The sequence below is a fragment of the Grampus griseus genome, assembly GCF_964374135.1.
Source record: "Grampus griseus genome assembly, chromosome: 13".
Lineage (NCBI taxonomy): Eukaryota > Metazoa > Chordata > Mammalia > Artiodactyla > Delphinidae > Grampus > Grampus griseus.
Window position 1 is genome coordinate 37,551,191 of NC_139007.1, and position 25,593 is coordinate 37,576,783.

A 25,593-nucleotide genomic window follows, 5' to 3' on the forward strand; every position below is an offset into this window, starting at 1 on the left:
GGAGCAACTAAGCCTGTGCGCCACAACTACGGAAGCCTGCGCACCTAGAGCCCGTGCTCCGCAACAGGAGAAGCCACCGCAATGGGAAGCCCGCACACTGCAATAAAGAGTAGCCCCCGCTCGCCGCAACTAAAGAAAGCCCGCGCGCAGCAATGAAGACCCAACGCAGCCAAAAATAAAATAAATAAATAAATTAATTAATTAAAATAAATAAATAAACATGAAGTAACAAAGGCCTGTAACGGGAGAGTGGAAAGTTAACTGAAAGAAAAAGAGACCTGGAGAAACTTGTGAATTGGTGGTTTATTAGACACAGAAGATAAAAGAGTGGGAGTAACCAAGGATTACCAAATTCACTGGGATAACTGGGTGACAGAAACAGCAAAATATTAATTAAGGTGCCACTGTTATTAACAGATAAACCCTAAAGTTTAAGTGGTTGAACAAATAGATTTTTCCTCTCACACATCAAGTCAACATGGATATTCCTGATGGACAGGTGGCTCTCCTCCAAGGGGTGCAGGTACCTTTCATCTTGAATTGGTCACTTCCAAAATCACCTGCTTAAGGTATACTGCAAATGTAAGATTTTTATGGTCAGGAAATTGTAAATTTCATTTATGCTTTTATTTTATTGGCTAGATCTCATTCATACGGCCCAGCCAACTGCAAAGGAAGGCTGGGAAATGTAGTCTAGCTGAATACTCAGGAAGAAAAGAAAATGTGCTTGGCAAACTTGTTTTAATCGCTTCTAATACAGTTAACAAGAGGTGGTAGGAAATTTCAGGGAATGAAGGTAGAGTGAAAATTTGTGGCCTGTTTATAATTGCTAGTTAGATAAGAAATATTTGAGTCAGTTCTTCCTAAACCAACTGAGAAAACTGAACCATTAGTCACAAAATTCACCTGCATTTCTTTAAATGTAATAATCATGTAACACTAGAGAAGTCTATACTTTGTTATGCTATGTATTATATATTACATGATCTATCTTTTGTACACAAAATATAAACATCCTATCATTAAGAATAAGTTATAAACATTTTCCCAGTTGTGGCTAGGGATGCTTGTAAATTCAGTAATACTTTTTTTTGCCTGATCACCTTTGTAACCAATTTTTAAAGTCAGAGTTGGTGGAATAAACCTAAAGTCCATGGTCTTGTTTGAAAAAGGTTATGGTAGATGTTTACAGTGCATTTTTATAAATGTGACTCACCTGTTTTTCAAAATGCAGTTATTAGATTTTAGCCTAAATTCTGCCTCTCTTGGCCATTATGTGATAAGTTCACAAGACACATCCACAAGATATATCCAGCAGTTATATCCTTAGGCCAAACAAAACAGGTCACCTAACTCACTTTTGTTCCCTTAGGTAATTTACTCAGGTTCCATTAACTGACATCAAAGTCAAGTTTATGAGGAAAAACACCAACAATGTAAATCCCAGTGGTTAAGAGGTGAATTTAAAAGCTCCCAAATCAGTACTTCTCTCAAATGTTAAATAATTCACTGTGGCATTATAGATACAAGCCTCCAGCAAAAGTTACACTTGAACAATTAAGCTAGCAGGAGCCAAACAAATGACTTCAGGGATAGAGAAACAAATGAATGGTTTCTCGTAGTAGTATGCCAAATTACATTTTCACATTAACCAGTGTGTAGAACACCCAAGCATCAGCAATGACTTACTAGATAAAGTTTGATTACAGAAAAACAGCCTGGAACCACAAACCAGGATTATTCCCTAAATGTAACTGTGGATTCTATACACTTGGGTATGAAACCCATTTATGCCATTTGGAAAAATTTTATATTCATAATGTACCACCTACTCTTTTGCAGAGTTCTTTTACAATTGCTCATATTACAACGACTATCTACCAAATGCATTATGTTCCTGTAAAGGATCAGAAGGCAATGCAGCTATTTCTTAGAGGCTAAATAAGAAATTGGAAACACAAGGTCACAACACAGTGCACTGTGTACATACGATAAAGGTAACAGCATCTGCATAGTAGAAAGAAATACACTTTATATTTAAATTCTAACTCCATCACTTTCTACCTAGAGGATTTTAGACAAGTCTTAATCTCAGCATTAGTTTCTTTTTCTATAAAATGGGGACTATTCATTTATGCAATAAATATTTACTGAATATCTATCATGTGTCGAATACTTCCAAGTGTTAGTTTAGGATTAGTGATAGTAAACCATAGCTGGTATTCATTAGAGGTGTGTATGGCTACCCAAATGCAAGAGCAGATGACTGACCATGGACTTCCCTGGTGGTACAGTGGTTAAGAATTCACCTGCCAATGCAGGGAACATGGGTTCGAGCCCTGGTCAGGGAAGATTCCACATGCCGCGGAGCAACTAAGTCCGTGCGCCACAACTACTGAGCCCACATCCCACAACGACTGAAGCCCGGGCACCTAGAGCCTGTGCTCCACAGCAAAGACAAGTCACCACAATGAGAAGCCTGCGCACCGCAACAAAGAGCAGCCCCTGCTCACTGCAACTAGAGAAAAGCCACGTACAGCAACGAAGACCCAACTCAGCCAAGAATAAATAAATAAATTTAAAAAAAGAGCAGATGACTGACCAATAAAACGGTTAAAGTCAGAGACTGAAAAATCAATGGAGTTCCAAACAGGAAACAGATACATGGTTACAAGGTGATGTGAGGTCTAATTCCTTTCCGGGGACTAACAGGTTATTAGTATTCATTGTAGATGTTTATGTATTTTCTCTAATTATTTCAACTGAACTCAGCCAACAGCTTTTCTACAAAATTTACAGGGTAAAATTTTGAGCTCCAATTAAAACAGGTTGGGGAAGGATGTAGATAGATGTATTGAAGATTTGCCAAGTTACTGTCCGTTCATAAGTTTTCCTAGACATACTTAAGGGAAGACCTTTTTTGGTATACTAATTTAATGGCTAGTCTAATCTACAAGTGAAATACATTTTTTGAATCAGACTAGAAAAGCCGAATAAAATTAAGAAGAATAAAAAAACCAACAAAACATGAGATTTGGAAGAAAGAGAACTATAGTTAGAGCCTGAACTTTTCCTCATTTGCTAGTCATGTCACCTTGAAAAACATCTCAAGGTTTCTGAAACTCAGTTTTCTCAAGAGTAAAATAAGTATAACGACAATTCTTACCTATGGAATTGTTGTAAGGATCAAATGGGATAACTGTCATTAAAACGATCAGTAACCTACAAAGCACTAAATAAATATAAATTATCTCAGAGTGAACAGGAACTGAAAATGATCCCAAGATATTTCTTCTAGTGAAGACACTTACGTGGATCAATGGTAAAAGCTCTGCAAAATTACCCTGGCTAGAGGAGAGGCCATTTGTAACCCCAACAGTGATAATCTTTGCTTGCATGTTAATGAAGGTCACTGGACTTCACAGCAGGCAAGCTAGTCATCTTTAAATATTACAGAAGAAAAAAAACATTTATGGGTAAGACTACCAGGAATTTTTAAAAAATCTAAGATGTGGATTTGTTTTTAAAGTAAATAAATAAAAGATATATTAACCGTAAGCCAAAGTTTCTAGAAATACTTCTTTTTGTGAGGAAAATTTTCCTGTCACCCGTGTTTCTGGGTGGTTTTAATTTCAGGTGCCCATGTCCACTTGCAGATTATTACTTCCATACAGGCTTTTAACACAGTGTCAAGTATACTGCTAAGATCTGATATATTATTACTAAAAAACATGCTGTCATTTAAAAAAGCAAAACTGAAAATTTAAAGTTTGTTTTATATGCAGCAAAAATGACTGATATGTACTCATAAATTAATTTTTTTAATCTAAATGTGTGATATGTAAAAGTTTCTTATTCCAGTCACTTTAATAAAAACCTCTTCACGATAAAAATAAGCAAAATAAAATAAATGATATAGCACTGAAGTAGACATCTCCTAAAATGGTAGTTGTAATTATTATATACACAACTAAGTTATCATATTGAGTAGGTTTAAAAATCATGAATCCTGGACTAAATGACATAGAGTTCTCTACAGAAATACAATGATACCATGATGGAGCAGGAGAGTAGTGTTCAATAGGAATGTTTAAATGCTCAAGGCAGAAATGAGAAATATTAGACACAAAATTTACCAGAGTTACATACAAAGAAAGCAGCTAAGCCTATTAGATTTGTTAAGAATAATAAAAATCCATGTTTTAACTTAACAAAATATTTTAATCTATCTTTGAATCAGAGAATGACAAAAAACTAAACTGATTTCTACTGACCACTGTAAGAAAACACGCTTTAGAGAGCAATGTCAAAATTTCTTCTTACCATGAATAGATACCACTGACCATGTCATAGCTCTGACATGAAGCATTCACACTGCTGGGCCCAGCTGCCTTAGAAATAAGTAGCACCACCAAGCCCCTCAACTGGAGGTTATTCTGGCTGTCGTGTACAAGGCCCCTGTCAACAAGTAAAGAAAGAAGAGGATTAACACACCCTCACAAAATCAGTCAGATCAAATTAGAGAATTGCTGCAAATACACCCATGCTTCCAAAATCAGACAATGTGACTTGTTGAAAAGAAATAGGATTGGTGGAAGAAAGAGTTAACAGGAGGAAGCAACAAGTTCAGTAAACAACTAGAGAAACCCATGGCTGGTTTTGAAAGTAACAATCTGAAAATTGTGAGGCCTAATGATTTGGCTTCCTCCTCTTTCTGGGTTTTCCCACTGTCTATATCCTACCACGCAATCTTAACCATTTGCTCTGATAATGAGAGGAACCCATAGTTTTAAACTGTTCTGTGGTAGTTGACAGCAGGTGAAATACAAATTGTATGGCTTGGATGAAGTGGTATTATGTGGCGATGATGCTGCTAAGGGCAAGTGGTAAAAAATGGTTTCTGTCTTCACAGGTAGAAAATTTATTTGAGAAGTAAAATGGAAATGAATGCCATGGGCAAATATCTTGCCATTTCTTATTTTTTATGCAAAGAATAATCATTCTAGACAATGTTAGTCTTTAACATAGAATGCAATATTTTTTTGCTATGAGGATTGAATTTTTATAATTTCTACTACAACTAAGGTCAGGAATACTTTCTAAGATTATATGTTTGTTTAAGTATTGCAAATGGTTGTCATACAAGAACTAAATGACATCATTAAAAAAAGAAAAAAGACAGAAAACTATGGGTAACATATTATAATAAATTAATATTTAGAACAATGTTCATGAGCATTAATCAAATAGGTTATACTAAAGTATACATAAATAACATAAATATAATTCTTGAATGTGGTGAAAACGGTAAAAAATTTTTTATTAATTTGTATTGGAGTATAGTTGATTTACAATGCTGTGTTTGTTTCTGCTGTACAGCAAAGTGAATCAGTTATACGTATACATATATCCACATTTTTTAGGTTCTATTCCCATATAGGTCATTACAAAGTATTGAGTAGACTTCCCTGTGCTATACAGTAGGTTCTTTTTTTTTTTTTTTTGCAGTACGCGGGCCTCTCACTGTTGTGGCCTCTCCCGTTGCGGAGCACAGGCTCCGGATGCGCAGGTTCAGCGGCCATGGCTCACGGGCCCAGCCGCTCCGCGGCATGTGGGATCTTCCCGGACTGGGGCACGAACCCGTGTTCCCTGCATCGGCAGGCGGACTCTCAACCACTGCGCCACCAGGGAAGCCCAGTAGGTTCTTATTATGTTATGTATTTTATATATAGTAGCGTGTATATGTCGACCCCAATCTCCCAATTTATCCCTCCCCCATCTTTCCCCCCTTGGTAACCATAAATTTGCTTTCCAAATCTGTGACTCTGTTTCTAAAAACAGTAAAATTTTGTATTTTAATACTTCACTGAATTATTAAGACTTCCTTGGGTAAATTCTGAACAACGAATTAATTTAAATTAAGTAAGTTAACATAGCCAAAATTAATGAGTCAGTCCATTACTTAAGAAAATTTTCACCCTTCATGCCTCCAAATAAATTTTTAAAAGGGATCCCTTCTTGCTCTTTCAATAGTTTCAAAATAAGACAGATCTTCAGGCTCTCTGCAAGATAACAGTTACAGCTCTTTCTCTACTTATATTTTCTCCTTAATCTAGTAAGTAACCTTCAGCAAGCTAGAGGGGTTAATGATTTTTACAAAGAAGTTCTAATATCTGTTAATTTAAGGTAATTAAGCTATATTATAGTAGAAACAAATAATCACCAGAAATGTCCAAAGCTCTGTATTATTATGTAACAATCTACTTAAATCCTACAGACCTGAACTGTTGGGAGGTTGCGAAGCACCCTATTTTAGAAGAAGAAAATGTAAAATGGGAGCGCTCTCCAAATTTTTTGCTTTGAATTACAGATTTTAACTTATGCTACTAGATCCTTATTTATGTATTACCTGAGGTAGATAATAATAATATTAAAGAGAAGCTCTGAATTGGCTCCTAATTCTAGAAAGGGAAAAGTGGAAGGTGAGGATGTGTGTGTGGCTGTGTGTTTGGGGGGTTGAGCCTGGTTAGGAATGAAGGATATGAAGGTAAGAACTCATATCCTCTAATGAAGGATATGAGGGTAAGAACTCTGACAGCTGGCCAAGTCACGTTGAAGAAATAGGCCTGGCAACAGTTCTGACAACACCTTCCTCAAATTTCTCAGAGAGGGGACCTTTCACAGAGGACACATACATCATCATCATCATCATCATCAAAATACAACAGCAGCAGCAGCAACAACAAATCCTTACATAGGACTTTATATATGCCAGGAACTATTCTAAGCATTTTACTATATATTAATTAAATTAATTCACAACAACTCTATGAGGAAGGTACCACAATTACTTTGATTTTACAGATGAGGAGAATGAGGCACACAGAGAGATCAAGCAACTTGTTCAAGGTACCAGAGACAGTAGGCGTTAGAGCCTTGATAGAGCCAGGATTTGAACCCAGGCCACCTGGCCCTAGAGTCTATATACATGCTTACCCATTATGCTATAGTGACCCTCCATCTGCTTCACCTCATGTACCAACTATTTGCTAAGTCAGTAGAATAGTGACCGTTTTAGAACCAGGTTTGAAAAATCCTTCTGCCATTTATTAGCTGTATGACTCAGAATATCACCTCTTCCGTAAAATGAGATTAACAACATCTACTTTCTGTAGTCATTGTATGGAACAGACAACATGAGTGAAGCATAAACCACTGTGGAAGCACATGGAAGGTGGCAAGGTGATCAGAAAACTACATCTCTCTCCTTATTACTTTTTTAAAAAATTAATTAATTTATTTATTTAGGCTGTGTTGGGTCTTCATTGCTGTGCGTGGGCTTTCTCTCTAGTTGTGGCGAGCGGGGGCTACTCTTTGTTGTGGTGCACGACCTTCTCACTGCAGTGGCTTCTCTTGTTGCGGAGCACGAGTTCTAGGCACGCAGGCTCAGTAGTTGTGATGCATGGGCTTAGCTGCTCCGCGGCATGTGGGATCTTCCCGGACCAGGGCTCGAACCCGCGTCCCCTGCATTGGCAGGCGGATTCTTAACCACTGCACCAGCAGGGAAGTCCCTCATTATTTTTTGCCATCTATTTTTTCTCAACTCTTATATTTTCTTTTTCTTTTACTGTTTCTCCTTCTGTCTCTCAAAGTCTTACCCACTACCAGCATATATAATTTCCTATAAATACTGTTTCCTTTTCTACCCCCAACATAACAAAAGTTAAGGAATTCTTCCGACCATGACCCAGAAACATCATGTATCACTGAAACACTGGCCACTTTCAGAATGCATTACTGAAAAGGTCAGGAAAAGAAACTATAGTAGACCAGTTACCAGAAATCAAGAGAGCAGTCAGAAAAGCACACCTTCTAACCATCAATTTTCACACAAGACAGTAGTTAACAACCCAGAGAACAGATTAACAGGTTGAGTAAATTAAATGTTTCCAAAACACCATGTCTTTAAATTCACTTCATTAACACCCTTAAAAAAAAAAAAGTACTAAGATAATTCGATAATGTTCACAGCTCAAAAACTAGCTCACAACAAAAATAAGAAATTTTGCTCCTGAGCATAAAAAGTCCCTAGGATTCTAAACTTGCAGAGTTAATGTTTCATATGGTCCAGGTCATACTTCACCTGGAACACTATGATTTATTCTGAATGCCTCTCTTAAGGAGAAATACTGACAAGCTGGGGCATATCCAGAAGATGGTGAAATCATATACTTCCACATGCTTGGCTGACCAAAAAAAAAAAAAAAAATGAATGCTAGCTTGGAGAACAGTAAAGTTGGTGTTCTCAAATTTACGCAGTCAAAAATGTAGTAAATGCTTACTACATGTCAGGTACAGAGCTAAACAGAGAGTGGAGGACATGATGGCGAGCAATGGTGAGCTGTGGTCTCCCTTCTTGTGGATAATACAGTCTGGACTTAAAATAATAATAAAATGTGGTATGAGCTACTTTAGGAGATGAACAAGGACAACTAACACAGGCACAGAGAAAGGGCAACTAACATAAGCAGGGGTGAAGGAGTGGTGAAAGGGACCCCCCTGAGACCTAAAGGATGAGACGAAGTAGTCAGGGGAGCTGAAGCAAGGAGGGGAAGTGAAAAAAGAGTGTTCTAGAGAGGAGACAATATGTGTGAAAGTTTGGAGGAGAAAGAGGAAGACACAGCTGTCTCCAGAATCAATAGGGCAGGAATACAGTGTGTGAAGGGCAGGGTTGGGAGAATTAAAGCTAGAGGAGTACATGATGACTGTATTTTCATCTGAAAGGGTACCAGAAGGATAGGCGATAGACCTGGTAAGTATTACTTTAGAGACTGACACTAATAGACAGAAAATATAGCTGGTGAATTTTGGCTCGACATGAAGAGATTAAAAAACAGAGGAGTCTCTGTTGATGCTGAGTCCCTTGAGAATAAAGATGTTTAAGAAGCTGCACAGCCTCTGATACAACACATTAGAGGGAAGCCTGGACTATTCAACATCTGGGTTTTTCTCTTACTCTGTGATTCTTTATTATCTCACTTTACTACATTTAATTATCTAATACCCTACAATATGTATAATAAGTATAAAAATTGGGAGAATTCGTTAACATCATCTAAGTGTCATAAACGAAAGCAATATTTAGTATCTTGTAATCTTTATCACTAAAATTCTACAGAATTGTTTTCCTTTCACTAATATAGATTTAAAAAAAAAAAACCCCAAAACCTTTATCATTCATTCAACTAATGCAGACCGAAAACCTTCCATACATCAGGCACAGTGCTTGGCATAGATGTCATGGTGAGCAAAACCAGGCATGGAGCTTGTGAAGCTTACAACCTAGTGGAAGAGACTGGTAATAATGAAAGAATGACAAATAAATGTAAAATTACAATAGTAATAAATGCCACAAAGGAAAAAGAGAGACGATGCTGTGAGAGCTTACAACGGGGAACTAGCCTAGCAGGGAAAGTCAGAGGCTTCCTTAGGAAATGATGACCAAGTTGACACCCAAAGGAAGATGTAAAAGAGGGGTGTGGGAAGAGAATAGGTAAGGGGAGTGTCTCCACAGCACAAGAATGAGCACATGCAAGGCTGAGTACACTGTACAAAGTGAGGCTAGAAGCAGACAGAGACCAGACCACACAGGTCAAACAGGCCATGATTGGATGTTAGCTCTTTATCCAAAGAGCAATGTGAAGCCACCACAGTAACTTAAGCATCTTGTCATGTAATCAGATATTTTTTAAAAAATAAAAAAAAAAGAAAGAAAAAAGAAAAACTTCTATCATCAGTGTGGAAAAATGACTTAGGTGTGTGTTTGGGGTGGGGGGGACAAAGTGGATATGAGGAGACTGGTTAGAAGGCGTTTGTGGTAGTCAATGAGAAATATGGGGGTAGCTTGGTGGACAAACAAGAGGTGTAGCAAATCTAAAGTAATATTTCAACTCAATTTAAATATATGTCAGATACTATGTAGTCCTGGAAAATTAGCTATTATAGATATATCACTAATTTAAAATAATATTCTGAAAAGTCTGTAAGTTGAATTTTGGGGGGACAAACTTGGCCTTCAAAATTCTGCTCCAGAGCTACAACAGATCAACAGTAAACATGAATATTCTAATAGCTTTACAATTTCATGGAAATAAGGATTGAACAGGTGAACTTTGTGCAACCCAGCTCTATAGCCTTCTCACATTATGGCTTCTATGGCTAACTGCAGTTCCTACTGCATCATCCTATCTTTCCACAACTATTAACTAGTTTCTCTTCCTTAACCCTATCCTATAAATATTTCAAATATTTCAAATAAATATTTCAAATGACAGTTATGGCATCTTTCCATATTCTCTCAAATTCTATTTCTTCAACACTTATATACTAAGAGGTATACAAAGAAATAAGAGGTCTAATAAAAGAGCTATAATAATGTGTTCCAAAAATGGTTAAACTGTATAATATTAATGAACAGATAACAAAGATAGTAGAGTAACAAAAAGCAACAAAGGAAGAAAGAAAACCACTTCTTGTTAGAGGTGTGCCTCACAGTAGAGACAGAATTCAGACTGCGCCTTAAAGATGGTCAAATTTCCCTGAGCAGAGAATGGAGGAAGAAGTGGGATGGAGTTATTGGAATGGAAAGAGTGGTATTTTAGGAGAAAGGAACAGGTTAGAGTAATAAGCAGGTATAAGTATGGCGAGCAGGCTCAGGAGCTGTGGGGCTGCCCATTTGGGCAATGTGTGAAGGTGAACAAGCTCCAGAAGACAGCCTGAAGAGTGAAGGGCCTTGAAAAGTTTACAGTCAGGGCTTCATTCTGCAGGCAATCTGAAGGCATGGATGATTTGTCAGCAAGGGAGCCATGTGATTAAAGCTAAAGACTAAAAGTGTTACTCTGGGCCTAATATTGTTACTCTGGCAATAGTGTGCTGGGTGCAAGGGAAAGGAGAGGGAAGATTAGTTAGGAGTAGTTTCTTCCAATATTCCAGGTGAGAGATAATGAGGGCCTAAATTAGGGTAGTGGCAGCAGGGATGGGAAAGAAAAGCTGAATGATGGCAGTATCATGGAGGTGGATCAGCCTAGTCTGGCCAACTGACTGCATGAGAGAGACATCAGGAAGGGATCAGGAAGCAAAGGAAAGATAAGGGCTGAATTTAAGATTCAAACCTGTTTGCCGGAGGTGATGATGCTAGTATTAGCAAGGACTGGAAAGAAAAGGGAGTGTTAATGGGGAATTAATGAGTTCAGTTTTGGACATGTTAACTTTGAATGCAAGAAGGACTTCCAGATGGAGATGCCCAGCAGGCACCTGGAAATGCTGCAGGTATAGATTTGGGAAGCATCTTTGTAGAGGATGATGGCTGAAGCAGTAGGATTTGATGGATGAGATTTTGGGGGGAGAAAAAGGAGAAAAGACAGGGAAAGGAAGAGGGAAAAGGAAGGTGTGGGAAGAGAGAAAGGGAATCTTAGACAACTCCTATATGTAGGGAACTGGGGAAGGATGAGTGACCCATGTGAAAGAACACAGTATGTCCACAAACAAATAAAAGGGGTCTCCACAGACACCCAGAAAGAAGAGTGAACATATATGCACAACAGAGGCAGAGAACTGTGTGCGGTGTATAGGAACTGGGGCCAGGTATTTGTCTCTTCCATGGGCTTTTAGAGTATTTATTGTAAAGTTCTAGTTTGGCACTTAATACACTGAATAATAAAAATGACAACAATGACACAGAAAACAATGCTTACAACATACTATAATGCCAGGCATGTGCTGTTTTACATGCATACACTGTTATTCTCACAAAAACCACGTAAAGGAACTGGTAATATCTCTTTACAAATGAGGAGAATTAGCAAGCAGGCTTAGAGAACTTAAATAATTACTAGTTACACTAGTCAACTAGTAATATAAGTGCCAAGATTTAGACATAATTTGGACTCCAAGGTCCAGGAGCCTTTGCAGCCTTGCTATTTAATTATTTGTTCTCACGTACTCCTCACGAAGTTATGAGAACCTTGAGGGCTCTCAGGCTTAGTTATCTTTGGATGCCCTGAACCAAGCAGAGTAACTGATACAGAATAGGTCTCAAAAAATGCAAAATGAGAGAATAAATAACTTCCAAGAAGTAGAGAAGCAGACACTATCGTAAACATCTTTCCCAAATAGACCTATTGCTATTCCAAACTTTCCTCATCTCTCCTATCATCCATTTGCTACATTCAACCATCCAGCTCTGAAGTCTTGAGTCCCTCCTTCCTAAATCATAGTGGATTCTTTAAAAGTGACAGCCAGGGCTTCCCTGGTGGCGCAGTGGTTGGGAGTCCGCCTGCCGACACAGGGAACGCGGGTTCGTGCCCCGGTCCGGGAAGATCCCACATGCCGCGGAGCGACTGGGCCCGTGAGCCATGGCCGCTGAGCCTGTGCGTCCGGAGCCTGTGCTCCGCAACGGGAGAGGCCACAGCAGTAAGAGGCCCTCACGTACCGCAAAAAAAAAAAAAAAAAAAAAAAAGTGACAGCCACACAAGAGAAAAGCCCCGATACATTCCAAGAAAACATGCTGAGATTTATTTTAATGCAATGTTGAAAAGTTACTGTATATAAGAATCATGTCATATCAAAGTACCTATCTTAAGTTTTAAATAGAGAGAACTCAATATACTGGAGTGTTTATGTGTTTTGTGTCTTCATTTAGGAGAACTGACTGAATTCACTACTGCATCAGTACCCGTGAGAGGAGGCTACCCTCACTTTAACAGAAGGTAGGGGTAGTTCCAGATGGAGAGCTGAGGTAGGATGGCAGAATTGGAGCATGAGAGAAAACTTTTGATATTTATGCTCAAGAGTTCAGAATTCTTCATCAGTAGAGAATTGTTTAAATAAACTGTGGTACATCCCCACAATGGACTATCAAAAAAAAAAAAAGTATTCAGAATTCTAATGTATGCCAGTGATTCAAATCACAATATTTTGGTAAATTGATAATCAAATATTAAGGAGACAATTTATCACCTACAAGGGATCATCACCCTCAAGTTAGCTCAAAGCTCCCCAGACTAAAACCGAATGGGAAAAATCAGCACTTCCCAGACCCCCACAAGGAGAACTCCCTCCAGTGCTAAAATCTAGAGGTATAGAGTTTGTTTCACAATTTGATTACCCCACTTTAACATATCTAGTTCTAATAAATCAATCTAGAAAATGTAAGCATAAAAGATGGATGTCAAATCTAACATACATGAGGTGGGCTGGTTGATAAGACTCCTAATAATGCTTGTGACTGTGACCCCTAGTCAAAACATTTTTTAAATTTACATACAGATAACTGAAACAAAAGAACTGACTAGAAGATGCACAATTTTTGCCAAAGAATCACAGGAATACCCTGATCTTCTCTATTCTTTTTTTTTTAATTTATTTATTTATTTTTGGCTGCGTTGGGTCTTCGTTGCTGCGAGCGGGCTTTCTCTAGTTGCAGTGAGCGGGGGCCACTCTTTGTTGAGGTGCGCGGACCTCTCATTGTTGTGGCTTCTGTTGTTGCAGAGCATGGGCTCTAGGCGCGCAGGCTTCAGTAGCCGTGGCATGTGGGCTCAGCAGTTGTGGCTTGCGGGCTCTAGAGCGCAGGCTCAGAAATTGTGGCGCACGGACTTAGTTGCTCTGCGGCATGTGGGATCCTCCCGGGCCAGGGCTCGAACCCACGTCCCCTGCATTGGCAGGCGGACTCTCAACCACTGAACCACCAGGGAAGGCCTCTATTCTTTTTTTTTAATGTTGACTGTAACTGGCTAAATTGATCTTGTGACCCACTAACGAGTTGCAACTTGCAGTTTTTTGAAAAACAGTGTTTTAAGTCATGCCTAGTATGTGATATATTAAAAGAACTAGAAGTAAATGTAAAATTAATTAAATAGGAATAGAATTATCACTATTTAAAAACAGAAAATCTGTGCATACACTAGAACAAATTTAGTGTTGCAACAAAGCATTAAACAAATTTTAATGATATGGGAAAATACTTAAAATGTTAAAGAAAAGACAGAAGTATAAAACTATGTATATATAACACGATCCCAATTATGTTTCAATATATGCACACATATATACATATGAACAAGGCCAAGAAAAAACTAGGAATCAATATGACAAAACATTAACATTTTATTTTTTTTGACTGAAGTATAGTTGATTTACAATGTTGTGTTAGTTTCTGGTATACAGCAAAGTGATATATATATAATATACACACACACACACATATGTTCTTTTTCATATTCTTTTCCATTATGGTTTATTATAGGATATTAAATATAGTTCTCTGTGCTATACAGTAGGACCTGTTGTTTATCTATTTTACATATAGTAGTTTATATCTGCTAATCCCAAACTCCTAATTTGTCCTTTCCCCCAACCCCTTTCCCATTTGGTAACCATAAGTTTGTTTTCTAAAACAGTAACATTTTAAATGAGTGTCATTATATAGGAGCCAATACACAAAGTGTCCATGTATTTTTTTGTGTGTGTTTAAAATATTTTGTTTAAAAAGTAAAAAGAAACAGATAGGAAGGAAATACCCCTAAATTGTAACAAGTGTTAATCAATGGATTTTTAGATTAAGGGTGATTTATTTTCCGAATTGCATAAGAGCACAGATCGCTTTGTAAGTCTGGAGAAAAAAATAACTGTATTTTTAAAATAACAGAATTTTAAGAAGGCATATGGCATACTGCATTATAGCTGTATTTCTCATTTGAAGAAAAAATTTAACTCACCTTTAATGAACCCCGAAGTCCTATGCTGGGTGCCTTTTGGGTTCTCATATTTCACCTTTAATTTCTCTAAGGTTTAGATATAAGGCCAAAGTTTAAATGGTATCAAATATATATATGATTAGGAATTCTGTGACAGTAATATTACTCAGTTGCAAAAGAAAAACATTAACACTCATGAAAATTGTCTTAAAGCACTATAATTTGAGGGAGACTAAAAACAGTCTGCATGTCACAGATTTTTACATAAAATTAGCAGAAGAGCTGGAGGTTAATTTCCATTGACAAAATGACCCAGATTGTATTATTCCTGCCATATCTATCCTGAGACTAAAATGCCCTAGACTTGAAACAACTTTAGGGCCTGAGGTGACCAGCCTTTAGAATCTGGGAGCTGTAGCAGCCACTGACATGGCTCGAGGGCCACCTGCACATTCCACCCGCATTAAATCCCCAAGGGACAGTAGGGCCAAGGAACTGCCTCACCAAAGCTCTCCCAAAGATGCAATTAGGTTTGATGGGCATGTGGCAGAAGACAGGCACTGGAAAGAAAGGAAGAGAGAAGAGAAAGTAGAACAGGTGTAGGGCACAGGGGTTGTTGAGCAGAGGGGAGATCAAGCCAGGAGCTTTTTAGAAATAGTTAATGAATGAACATCAGTAGTTTAATGAAATATGACTGAAATAAAAAACAAGTATAAAATGATGTTATCATCAATCAAGTTTGCAGCAAGATGTAAGCTGGCCACCTTAGAATTAAACTATCACCAGGGGAAAAAAAAACAACAACAAAGATTTCCCCACTCAAATGATAACTGAAGATTTATTTTAAAATACTAATGTAGTAAAACAGGCCATTAAAAAATATTCTGGTCACACTGAAAACTCTGTTAAAACAATCCCTTACAATAAGTTTTACATATAGACCCCTTTGTTCACATTAGAAAAAGATCAATTTAGTTTCGAAGCAAAGGGGTAGAAAAACCGAGTGCTGGAATACAGGCATCATTACACTATACAGACACACGAAACTCATACCACCACTCAAGCAGTGACACTGGCTAAGAGCTGACGTGCTGTGAATCACACCTCCCACTACCACAGTCCGTCTGTGTAGGGAATAAATCAACCAAATGTGAATAAGTGTTCCCTTAGTGCTCAGTGCTTTTCTCAACTTGCAGCCCTAATTTCAAAAGACTCTGCCATTCAAATGCAAGAGAACTGCTCTCAGATTGATCTTCTATTATTATTATTATTTTTTGGTTTTACTCGGGTATAAGCACATTTTTATCAAAAAGAATATCTCAATGTAAGTACTAAATATTTATTTAGTACTTGGTGGGTCAGTCCTACTAGCTAATGAAGATGGTTCAACTGTGCCAAATTTAGAATATTTGCATTAGGACAAGTCGAAAAAGATAGGTCAATTGGCTTTACACAAGATATTATTAAGACGCTAAAGCCAAATGTAGAAGATACAACAGAAGATGGGAGAAGCCAGTAAAAATAAGCAAGTTAGAAAAAAATTATAAAACACTTTATAGAGAAACAGGTAATACCCCAAAGGCAAATTGAGCTGGGAGTGGGGGAATAGCAACACATCATGGGTTTTAGTTGGAGAAATGAGTTTTTTTAAAATGAATGGAAAAAAAATCAAAACCTAAAAATATTATTGCAACATGATGGTTCAGAAATCAAGTGCAAAATTTTTAGGAAAATCTCATTTATTTTTCCAAAATCAACACTGAAATCAAGGTACAGCAGACCAAAACATGGGAGAATTAGAAGTGATGGCTGCAGGACATAGACTGCTTGCTTTCATCTTCCACAGAAATAACGTCCACCACAGAAAAGATCCCATGTTTGGCTGCCTAAGTTAAAATCTGTTAGCTCTCAAAATCACAAAAATTGCCACCCAAATAACAATAAGACCATATAGATATTTAAAATAGCTACCAACAGAGGTAAAGGAAAATGATTACCATGATAGTGGCATGTCTCAAATTACGTGTGTCAACAGGAAAACATGATTTGATTTTTTAAAGTTTCATTTACATGGTATTAATTAATAGATAGCACCTACTGAATGAAGAGAGAGACACTTGGAATAAATTACATATATGTTACTCTAGCCCATTTAATCCTCAGAGAACGTAACACTTGCTCTACTCTAGCAGGTCAAAAGGGTCTGGGAAGAAATCCCTTATTTACCAGACTGCCAGCAAGCTACCTAGAGGCAGACTGTCTCATCCACCCTGGTATATCCTCAAGCCTTTACGGTGCCAGCTCATCTAACCTGACAACTATCCTGGGAGGTGGTAGTTTTCCTCATTTTATGGATGAAGATACTGAGGCTCACAGGGCAAGTTTATCTTCTCCACATCAACGATTAACACTGATAAACTACATATTTGTATTCACTTATTTTGGTTATTACTTGTCTTCCTTGACTAGAACATAAGCATGTTACAGCACATTTACTTGTCCACAGTTGTATCTTCAGTGCTTAGAACAGTGTCTGGCACACATAGACAGTCAATAAATACTTGTTGAATGAATTAATAAGGTAACCTGCCCAAAACTATATAGCCAATAAGTGAGAGACCTGGGGCTCGATTCAGAAGTCTGCCTCCAAAGCCAACCTAGAGAAATAATGATCGCAGCAATAACATACAAAGAGTAAAAAGGAGCTTAGAATTAGAGCTCAGAAAGTACTTTACAGGTAAAGGGAGTGAAAAAAAATTTTTAATTCATTTCTCCTAAGCACCTCCTTGAAACTTTTCTTGATTACTTGCCTGGTGCACTGACAGCTGGACAAGAAGTTGGGTGCTGCCCTCTCCTTATAGGCAAGTTCAACAAGACTCCCAAGTAGAACAGAGCCAGAGGATTTGTGGTCCGTTAAACACAGAGCCATGGGAAGACTTCAAAAGCCCCCATTCACGCACAGGCTGAGAAAAGTTGGCACTGCAGTGAAAGTGCAGTCCAGATTAAAAACCACAACTAAAAAACAACAAAAACCCGCACAGACTGCAGGAGTAACCAGGGTCTATACCACAGCCAAGGAGTCTTACGCTGATCTGCATAGGCCCAGCTTGTGGCATACGGCTCTGTGCCCTTCTGGTGGCCTGTGACAGTCGATTCTCTAAAATACTCCACAAAATTATAACTTTTAGGGGAGGAGGAGATCACGTTTTTCATCATTCTTTACTGAATACCTCCGATCCTTTCCTTGAAATTGGGCAGAATGTACATTTCTCTATGGATATAGTTGACTGAAGGACTACTACTCCAAAAGCAGCCAGATAAATACTAAATTTAGAGATCAGGTGAAGACTGTGGCCAATATATTTCAGGACTATTTATTTTGTTCATGAACAGGTAAAATCTAGAAACTTATCAATAGGTTATTTAGGCCTATCAAAATGTTTGACTGTTTGGATGTGTTCCTCACCTTCAAATATTGTGTATTTAAATCAATGCCTGGTGAATGGTTCTAACTGCTGCATATTATTCAAGAGCTGAAAAGTGTTTCACAATATATAAGCACTAACAATCATCACTGTATACCTGGTCCCCATTCAGTCTGGTCTCAAAATGTGATATAAATGCTCCACAAGCTTTTGCCTAGATAAAAAACAATAGTTAAAATTCACAATTATTTAAGTGTATCTAAAGGGTCTAATATTCTTATTCTTTCCAAAAAAGCTATTATTCTCTATGTTTGCATTCTTCCAAAGTGTTCTTTAGTTAACTATAGTGAGATGCAGTAATTTCTTACCAAATTGCAATAGAGTCATTTATTAATACACATTTCTGAAATAATCTTTCAGATAACAGAAAAATGTTTTCACATTTTTAGATTTTAGGGGAATGGGTTAATAAGCTAAGACTTGGGGGTGCAGAGTCAAGATGGCGGTGTGGGAAGACGCCAAGTTAGCGCCTCCCCACAACTAGTGCGCCTGCCAGCTGCTGGTGGCAGACCCTGATGCTCAAGGAGATGGGAGGAAACAACCCCCAAGTGAACCGGTAGGACGTGGGGGGACTGAGAGAGGAGGAGAAGTGGAGGCCAGACAGGATCGGTGCCCCTGAGGCCGGGGAGATCAGGCGAGGCAGGAGGGAGGGAGCCTCCAGGAAGAGCAGAAGAGAAGTGGCGGGTGATCTCCTGGCCCACTCGGGCCGGGGAGCCTGCTGAGCTCCCAGCCTGGTAACCCCCCTCCAAAACCCCCTCCAGGATGCGTGGGTCCTGGAGGCATAAGAGGGAGTCTGGGAGAGCAAGAGAGGCAGGCAGGAGGGGCCCTCTGGGAGGAGCAGGAGAGGAGAGGAGGGTGTTTGCCCTGCCCACTCGAGCCCAGGAAGACTGCTGGGCTCCCAGGTGAGGTCCTCCGCCCTCTGAGACTAGGGGTGTGGGGCATGCCTGGGCCCATTCTATTCCTTGAGCCTAAGCTCCACCCCCTACAGCCCTCAGGACCTTTTCCAGCCATGTGGGTCCTAAGCATAGGCCCCGACCATGACCCCAAACTTGCCCTTGCTTAGGCCCTGCCCTCCACAGCCAAGGCCTTTTTTTTCCTCCTCCTCTTTTTTACTATTGTGGTAGTGAGGTACCTTCCAGTTGTTGATTCATCTATATTTTTATTTTTATATTCTTTCTAACATATCTATTAGTTTCCTAGTTTAATTTTATTTTTTACTTTTTTATTTTTTATTTTTGGCCAACCCACGCAGCTTGTGGGATCCTGGCTCATGAGCCGGGGGTCGGGCCGAAGCTCCTGTGGTGGGAGCTTGGAGTCCGAACCACTGGACTAACAGAGAATTTCAGACCCCATGGAATATTCATTGGAGTGAGGTCTCAAGGAGGTCCTCATCTCAGCACGAAAACCCAGCTTTACCCAACAGCCTACAAACTCCAGTGTTGGACGCCTCAGGCCAAACAACCAGTAACACAGGAACACAATCCCACTTGTAAAAAAAAAAAAAAAAAAAGAGACAGCAAAAAAATATGTCACAGATGAAGGAGCAAGGTAAAAGCCTACAAGACCAAAGAAATGAACAGGAAATAGGCAATCTACCTGAAAAAGAATTCAGAGTAATGACAGTAAAGATGATCCAGAATCTCGGATATACAATGGAGGCACCAATTGAGAAAATACAAGAAATGTTTAACAAAGATCTAGAAGAACTAAAGAACAATCAAAGAGAGATGAACAATGCAATAACTGAAATGAAAAATACACTAGAAGGAAGCAATAACAGAATAACTGAGGCAGAAGAACGAATAAGTGAGCTGGAAGACAAAATGGTGGAAATAACTGCTGAGGAGCAGAATAAAGAAAAAAGAATGGAAAGAATTGAAGACAATCTCAGAGACCTCTGGGACAACACAAAACGTACCAACATTTGAATTACAGGGGTCCCAGAAGAATAAGAGAAAAAGAAAGGGTCTGAGAAAATATTTGAAGAGATTATAGTCAAAAACTTCCCTACCATGGGTAAGGAAATAGTCACCCAAGGCCAGGAAGGAGAAAAAGTCCCATACAGGAAAAACCCTAGAAAAAACACACCAAGACAAATATTAATCAAACTAACAAAAATTAAATTCAAAGAAAAAATATTAAAAGCAGCAAGGGAAAAACAAAAAATAACATACAAAGGAATCCCCATAAGGTTATCAGCTGATTTTTCAGTGGAAACTCTGCAGGCCGGTAGGGAGTGGCAGGATATACTTAAAGTGATGAAAGAAAAAAACCTACAACGAAGATTACTCTACCCAGCAAGGATCTCATTCAGATTCGATGGAGAAGTCAAAAGTTTTTCAGACAAGCAAAAGCTAAGAGAATTCAGCACCATCAAACCAACTTTACAACAAATGCTAAAGAAACTTCTCTAGGCAGGAAACACAAGGGAAGAAAAGACTCACAAAAACAAACTCAAAACAATTAAGAAAATGGTAATAGGAACATACATATTGGTAATAACCTTGAATGTAAATGGATTAAATGCCCCAACCAAAAGACACAGACTGGCTGAACTGATACAAAAACAAGACCCATATATATGCTGTCTACAAGAAACCCACTTCTGACCTAGGGACACATACAGACGGAAAGTGAAGGGATGGAAAAAGATATTCCATGCAAATGGAAATCAAAAGAAAGCTGAAGTAGCAATACTCATATCAGATAAAACAGATTTTAAAATAAAGTCTGTTACAAGAGATAAGGAGGGACACTACATAATGATCAAAGGATCAATCCAAGAAGAAGATATAACAATTATAAATGTTTATGCACCCAACATAGGAGCACCTCAATACATAAGGCAAATGCTAACAACCATGAAAGGAGAAATCAACAGTAACAAAATAATAGTAGGAGACTTTAACACCCCACTTACACCAATGGACAGATCACCCAAAATGAAAATAAATAAGGAAACACAAGCTTTAAATGAAACAGTAAACTAGATAGATTTAATTGATATTTATAGAACATTCCACCCAAAAGTGGCAGAATACACTTTCTTCTCAAGTGCACACAGAACATTCTCCAGGACAGATCACATATTGGGTCACAAATCAAGCCTTGGAAAATTTAAGAACACTGAAATTGTACCAAGCATCTTTTCTGACCACCATGCTATGAGACTGGAAATCAATTACAGGAAAAAAAAAAATGTAAAAAAACCCACCAAATACATGGAGGCTAAACAGTACACTACTAAATAACCAAGAGATCACTGAAGAAATCAAAGAAGAAATTAAAAAAAAATACATAGGAACAAATGACAATGAAAACACGACAACCCAAAACCTATGGGATGCAGCAAAAGCAGTTCTAAGAGGGAAGTTTATAGCAATTCAATCTCATCTCAAGAAACAAGAAAAGTCTCAAATAAACAATCTAAACCTACACCTAGAAACAACTAGAGAAAGAAGAACAAAGAAAACCCAAAGACAGGAGAAGGAAAGAAATCATAAGGATCAAAACAGAAGTAGATGAAAAACAAGGAAAACAATAGCAAAGATCAATAAAACTAATAGCTGGGGGCTTCCCTGGTGGCGAAATGGTTAAGAATCAGCCTGCCAATGCAGGGGACACGGGTTCAAGCTCTGATCTGGGAAGATCCCACATGCCGCGGAGCAACAAAGCCCGTGCGCCACCACTACTGAGCCTGGGCTCTAGAGCCCTCGAGCCACATCTGCTGAGCCCGTGTGGCACTACTACTGAAGCCCATGCACCTAGAGCCCATGCTCCACAACAAGAGAAGCCACCTTAATGAGAGGACTGTGCACCACAATGAAGAGTAGCCCCCACTAGCCACAAATAAAATGAAAGCCCACACGCAGCAGTGAAGACCCAGCACAGCCAAAAATAAATAAATAAATACACTTAATAGCTGGTTCTTTGAGAAGATAAAATTGATAAATGCTTAGCCAGACTCATCAAGAAAAAAAGGGAGAGGATGTAAATCAATAAAATTAGAAATGAAAAAGTTGAAATCACAACTGACACCACAGAAGCACAAAGAATTATAAGAGACTACTACAAACAACTACATGCCAATAAAATGGACAACCACAAAGAAATGGACAAATTCTTGGAAAGTTACAATATCCCAAGACTGAACCAGGAAGAATTAGAAAATATAAACAGACCTATCACAAGTTATGAAATTGAAACCATAATTAAAAATCTTCCAACAAACAAAAGTCCAGGGCCACATGGCTTCACAGGCGAATTCTATCAAACATTTAGAGGAGAGCTAACACCTATCCTTCTCAAACTCTCCCAAAAAATTGCAGCGGGAGAAACACTCCCAAATTCATTCTATGAAGCCTCCATCACCCTGATACCAAAACCAGAAAAAGATATCACAAAAAAAGGAAATTATAGACCAACATCACTGATGAACATAGATGCAAAAATCCTGATCAAAATACTAGCAAACAGAATCCAACAACACATTAAAAGGATCATACACCATGATCAAGTGGGATTTATCCCAGGGGTGCAAGGATTCTTCAATATATGCAAATCAATCAATGTGATACACCACATTAACAAATTAAGGAATAAAAACCAATGATCATCTCAATAGATGCAGAAAAAGCTTTTGATAAAATTCAACACCCATTTATGATAAAAACTCTCCAGAAAGTGGGCATAGAGGGAACCTACCTTAACGTAATAAAGACCATATATGATAAACCCACAGCAAGCATCATATTCAATGGTGAGAAACTGAAAGCATTTCCATTAAGATCAGAAACAAGACAAGGATGTCCACTCTCACCACTCTTATTCAACATAGTTTTGGAAGTCCTAGCCACGGCAATCACAGAAGAAAAAGAAATAAAAGGAATACAAATTGGAAAAGAAGAAGTAAAACTGTCACTGTTTGCAGATGACATGATACTATACATAGAAAATCCTAAAGATGCCACGAGAAATTACTAGAACTAATCAATGAATTCGGTAAGGTTGCAGGATACAAAATTAATGCACAGAAAACTCTGGCATTCGTATACACCAACAATGAAAAATCGGAAACAGAAATTAAGGAAACACTCCCATTTACCACCGCAACAAAAAGAATAAAATACCTAGGAATAAACCTGCCTAAGGAGGTGAAAGACTTGTACTCAGAAAACTATAAAACACTGATGAAAGAAATCAAAGATGCCATAAACTGATGGAGAAATACACCATGTTCTTGGATTGGAAGAATCAATATTGTGAAAATGACTATACTACCCAAAGCAATCTACAGATTTGATGCAATCCCTTTCAAACTACCACTGGCATTCTTCACAGAATTAGAACAAAAACTTTACAAATTTGTATGGAAACACAAAAGACCCCGAATAGCCAAAGCAATCTTGAGAAAGAAAAATGGAGTTGGAGGAATCAGGCTCCCCAACTTCAAACTATACCACAAAGCTACAGTAATCAAGACAGTATGGTACTGGCACAAAAACAGAAATATAGATCAATGGTACAGGATAGAATGCCCAGAGATAAACCTATGCACATATGAGCATCTAGTTTATGAGAAAAGAGACAAGAACATACAAGGGAGAAAAGACAGCCTCTTCAATAAGCTGAGCTGGGAAAACTGGACAGTTACATGTAAAAGAATGAAATTAGAACACTACCTAACACCATACACAAAAATAAACTCCAAATGGATTAAAGACTTAAATGAGACTAGACACTATAAAACTCTTAGAGGAAAACACAGGAAAAACACTCTTTGACATAAACCACAGCAAAATCTTTTTTGACCCACATCCAAGAGTAACAGAAATAAAAACAAAAATAAACAAATGGGACTTAATTAAACTTAAAAGCTTTTGCACAGCAAAGGAAACCATAAGACAAAAAGACAACCCTCAGAATGGAAGAAAATATTTACAAATGAAACAACAGACAAAGGATTAATCTCCAAAATATATAAACAACTCATGGAGCTCAGCATCAAAAAAAACAACAAACAGGGCTTCCCTCGTGGCGCAGTGGTTAAGAATCCACCTGCCAATGCAGGGGACACAGGTTTGAGCCCTGGTCCGGGAAGATCCCACATGCCACAGAGTAACTACACCCATGAGCCACAACTACTGAGCCCGCATGCTGCAACTACTGAAGCCTGCGTACCTAGATCCTTTGCTCCGCGACAAGAGAAGCCATCACAATGAGCACCCACTGCAACGAAGAGTAGCCCCCACTTGACGCAATTAGAGAAAGCCCACGCGTAGCAACAAAGACCCAATGCAGCCAAAAATATAAATAAATAAATAAAATTTTAACAAACAATCCAGTTAAAAAATGGGTGGAACACCTAAATAGACATCCCACCAAGGAAGACATAAAGATGGCCAAGAGGCACATGAAAAGATGTTCAACATCACTAATTACTAGAGAAATGCAAATCAAAAGTACAATGAGGTATCACCTCACACAGGTCAGAATGGCCATTATCAAAAAATGCTGGAAAGGGTGTGGTGAAAAGGGAACCCTCCTGCACTGTCGGTGGGAATGTAAATTGATACAACCACTATGGAAAACAGTATGGAGGTTCCTTAAAAATGTAAAAATAGAACTACCATATGACCCAGCAATCCCACTACTGGGCATACACCCTGAGAAAACCATAATTCAAAAAGAGACATGTACCATAATGTTCATTGCAGCGCTATTTACAATAGCCAGGACATGGAAGCAACCTAAGTGTCCATCAGCAGATGAATGGATAAAGAAGATGCAGCACATATATACAATGGAATATTACTCAGCCATAAAAAGAAATGAAATTGAGTTATTTGTAGTGAGGTGGATGGACCTAGAGTTTGTTATACAGTGTAGTAAGTCAGAAAGAGAAAAACAAATACCATACACTAACACATATATATGGAATCTAAAAAAAAAAAAAAAGGTACTGATGAACCTAGCTGCAAGGCAGGAATAAAGATGTAGACATAGAGAATGGACTTGAGGACACGGGGTGGGAAGGGTAAGCTGGGACGAAGTGAGAGTAGCAGTGACATATATACACTACCGAATGTAAAATAGTTAGCTAGTGGGAAGTAGCAACATCGCACAGGGAGATCAGCTCGGTGCTTTGCGATGACCTAGACGGGTGTGATAGGGAGGATGGGAGGGAGGCCCAAGAGGGTGAGGATATGGGGACATATGTATGCATATGGCTGATTCACTTTGTTGTACAACAGAAACTAACACAGTATTGTGAAGCAATTATACTCCAGTAAACATCTATTAAAAAAGAAAAACAGTGATAAGGCTAACAGAACTGCATATACTTATCAGACATT

General features: G+C 38.4%; 1 protein-coding gene across 2 annotated transcripts in view; it reads right to left on the reverse strand.

Moving 5' to 3' along the window:
• Nucleotides 1-25,593, reverse strand: part of PDSS2 (decaprenyl diphosphate synthase subunit 2) — a 262,661-nt gene that overhangs the window by 155,273 nt on the left and 81,795 nt on the right. For both annotated transcript variants that reach the window (XM_082668918.1, XM_082668917.1), the window contains exon 2: nucleotides 4,324-4,458. In XM_082668918.1, the coding sequence (XP_082525044.1) occupies nucleotides 4,324-4,458 (135 nt within the window). The remainder of the gene's footprint in view (nucleotides 1-4,323; nucleotides 4,459-25,593) is intronic.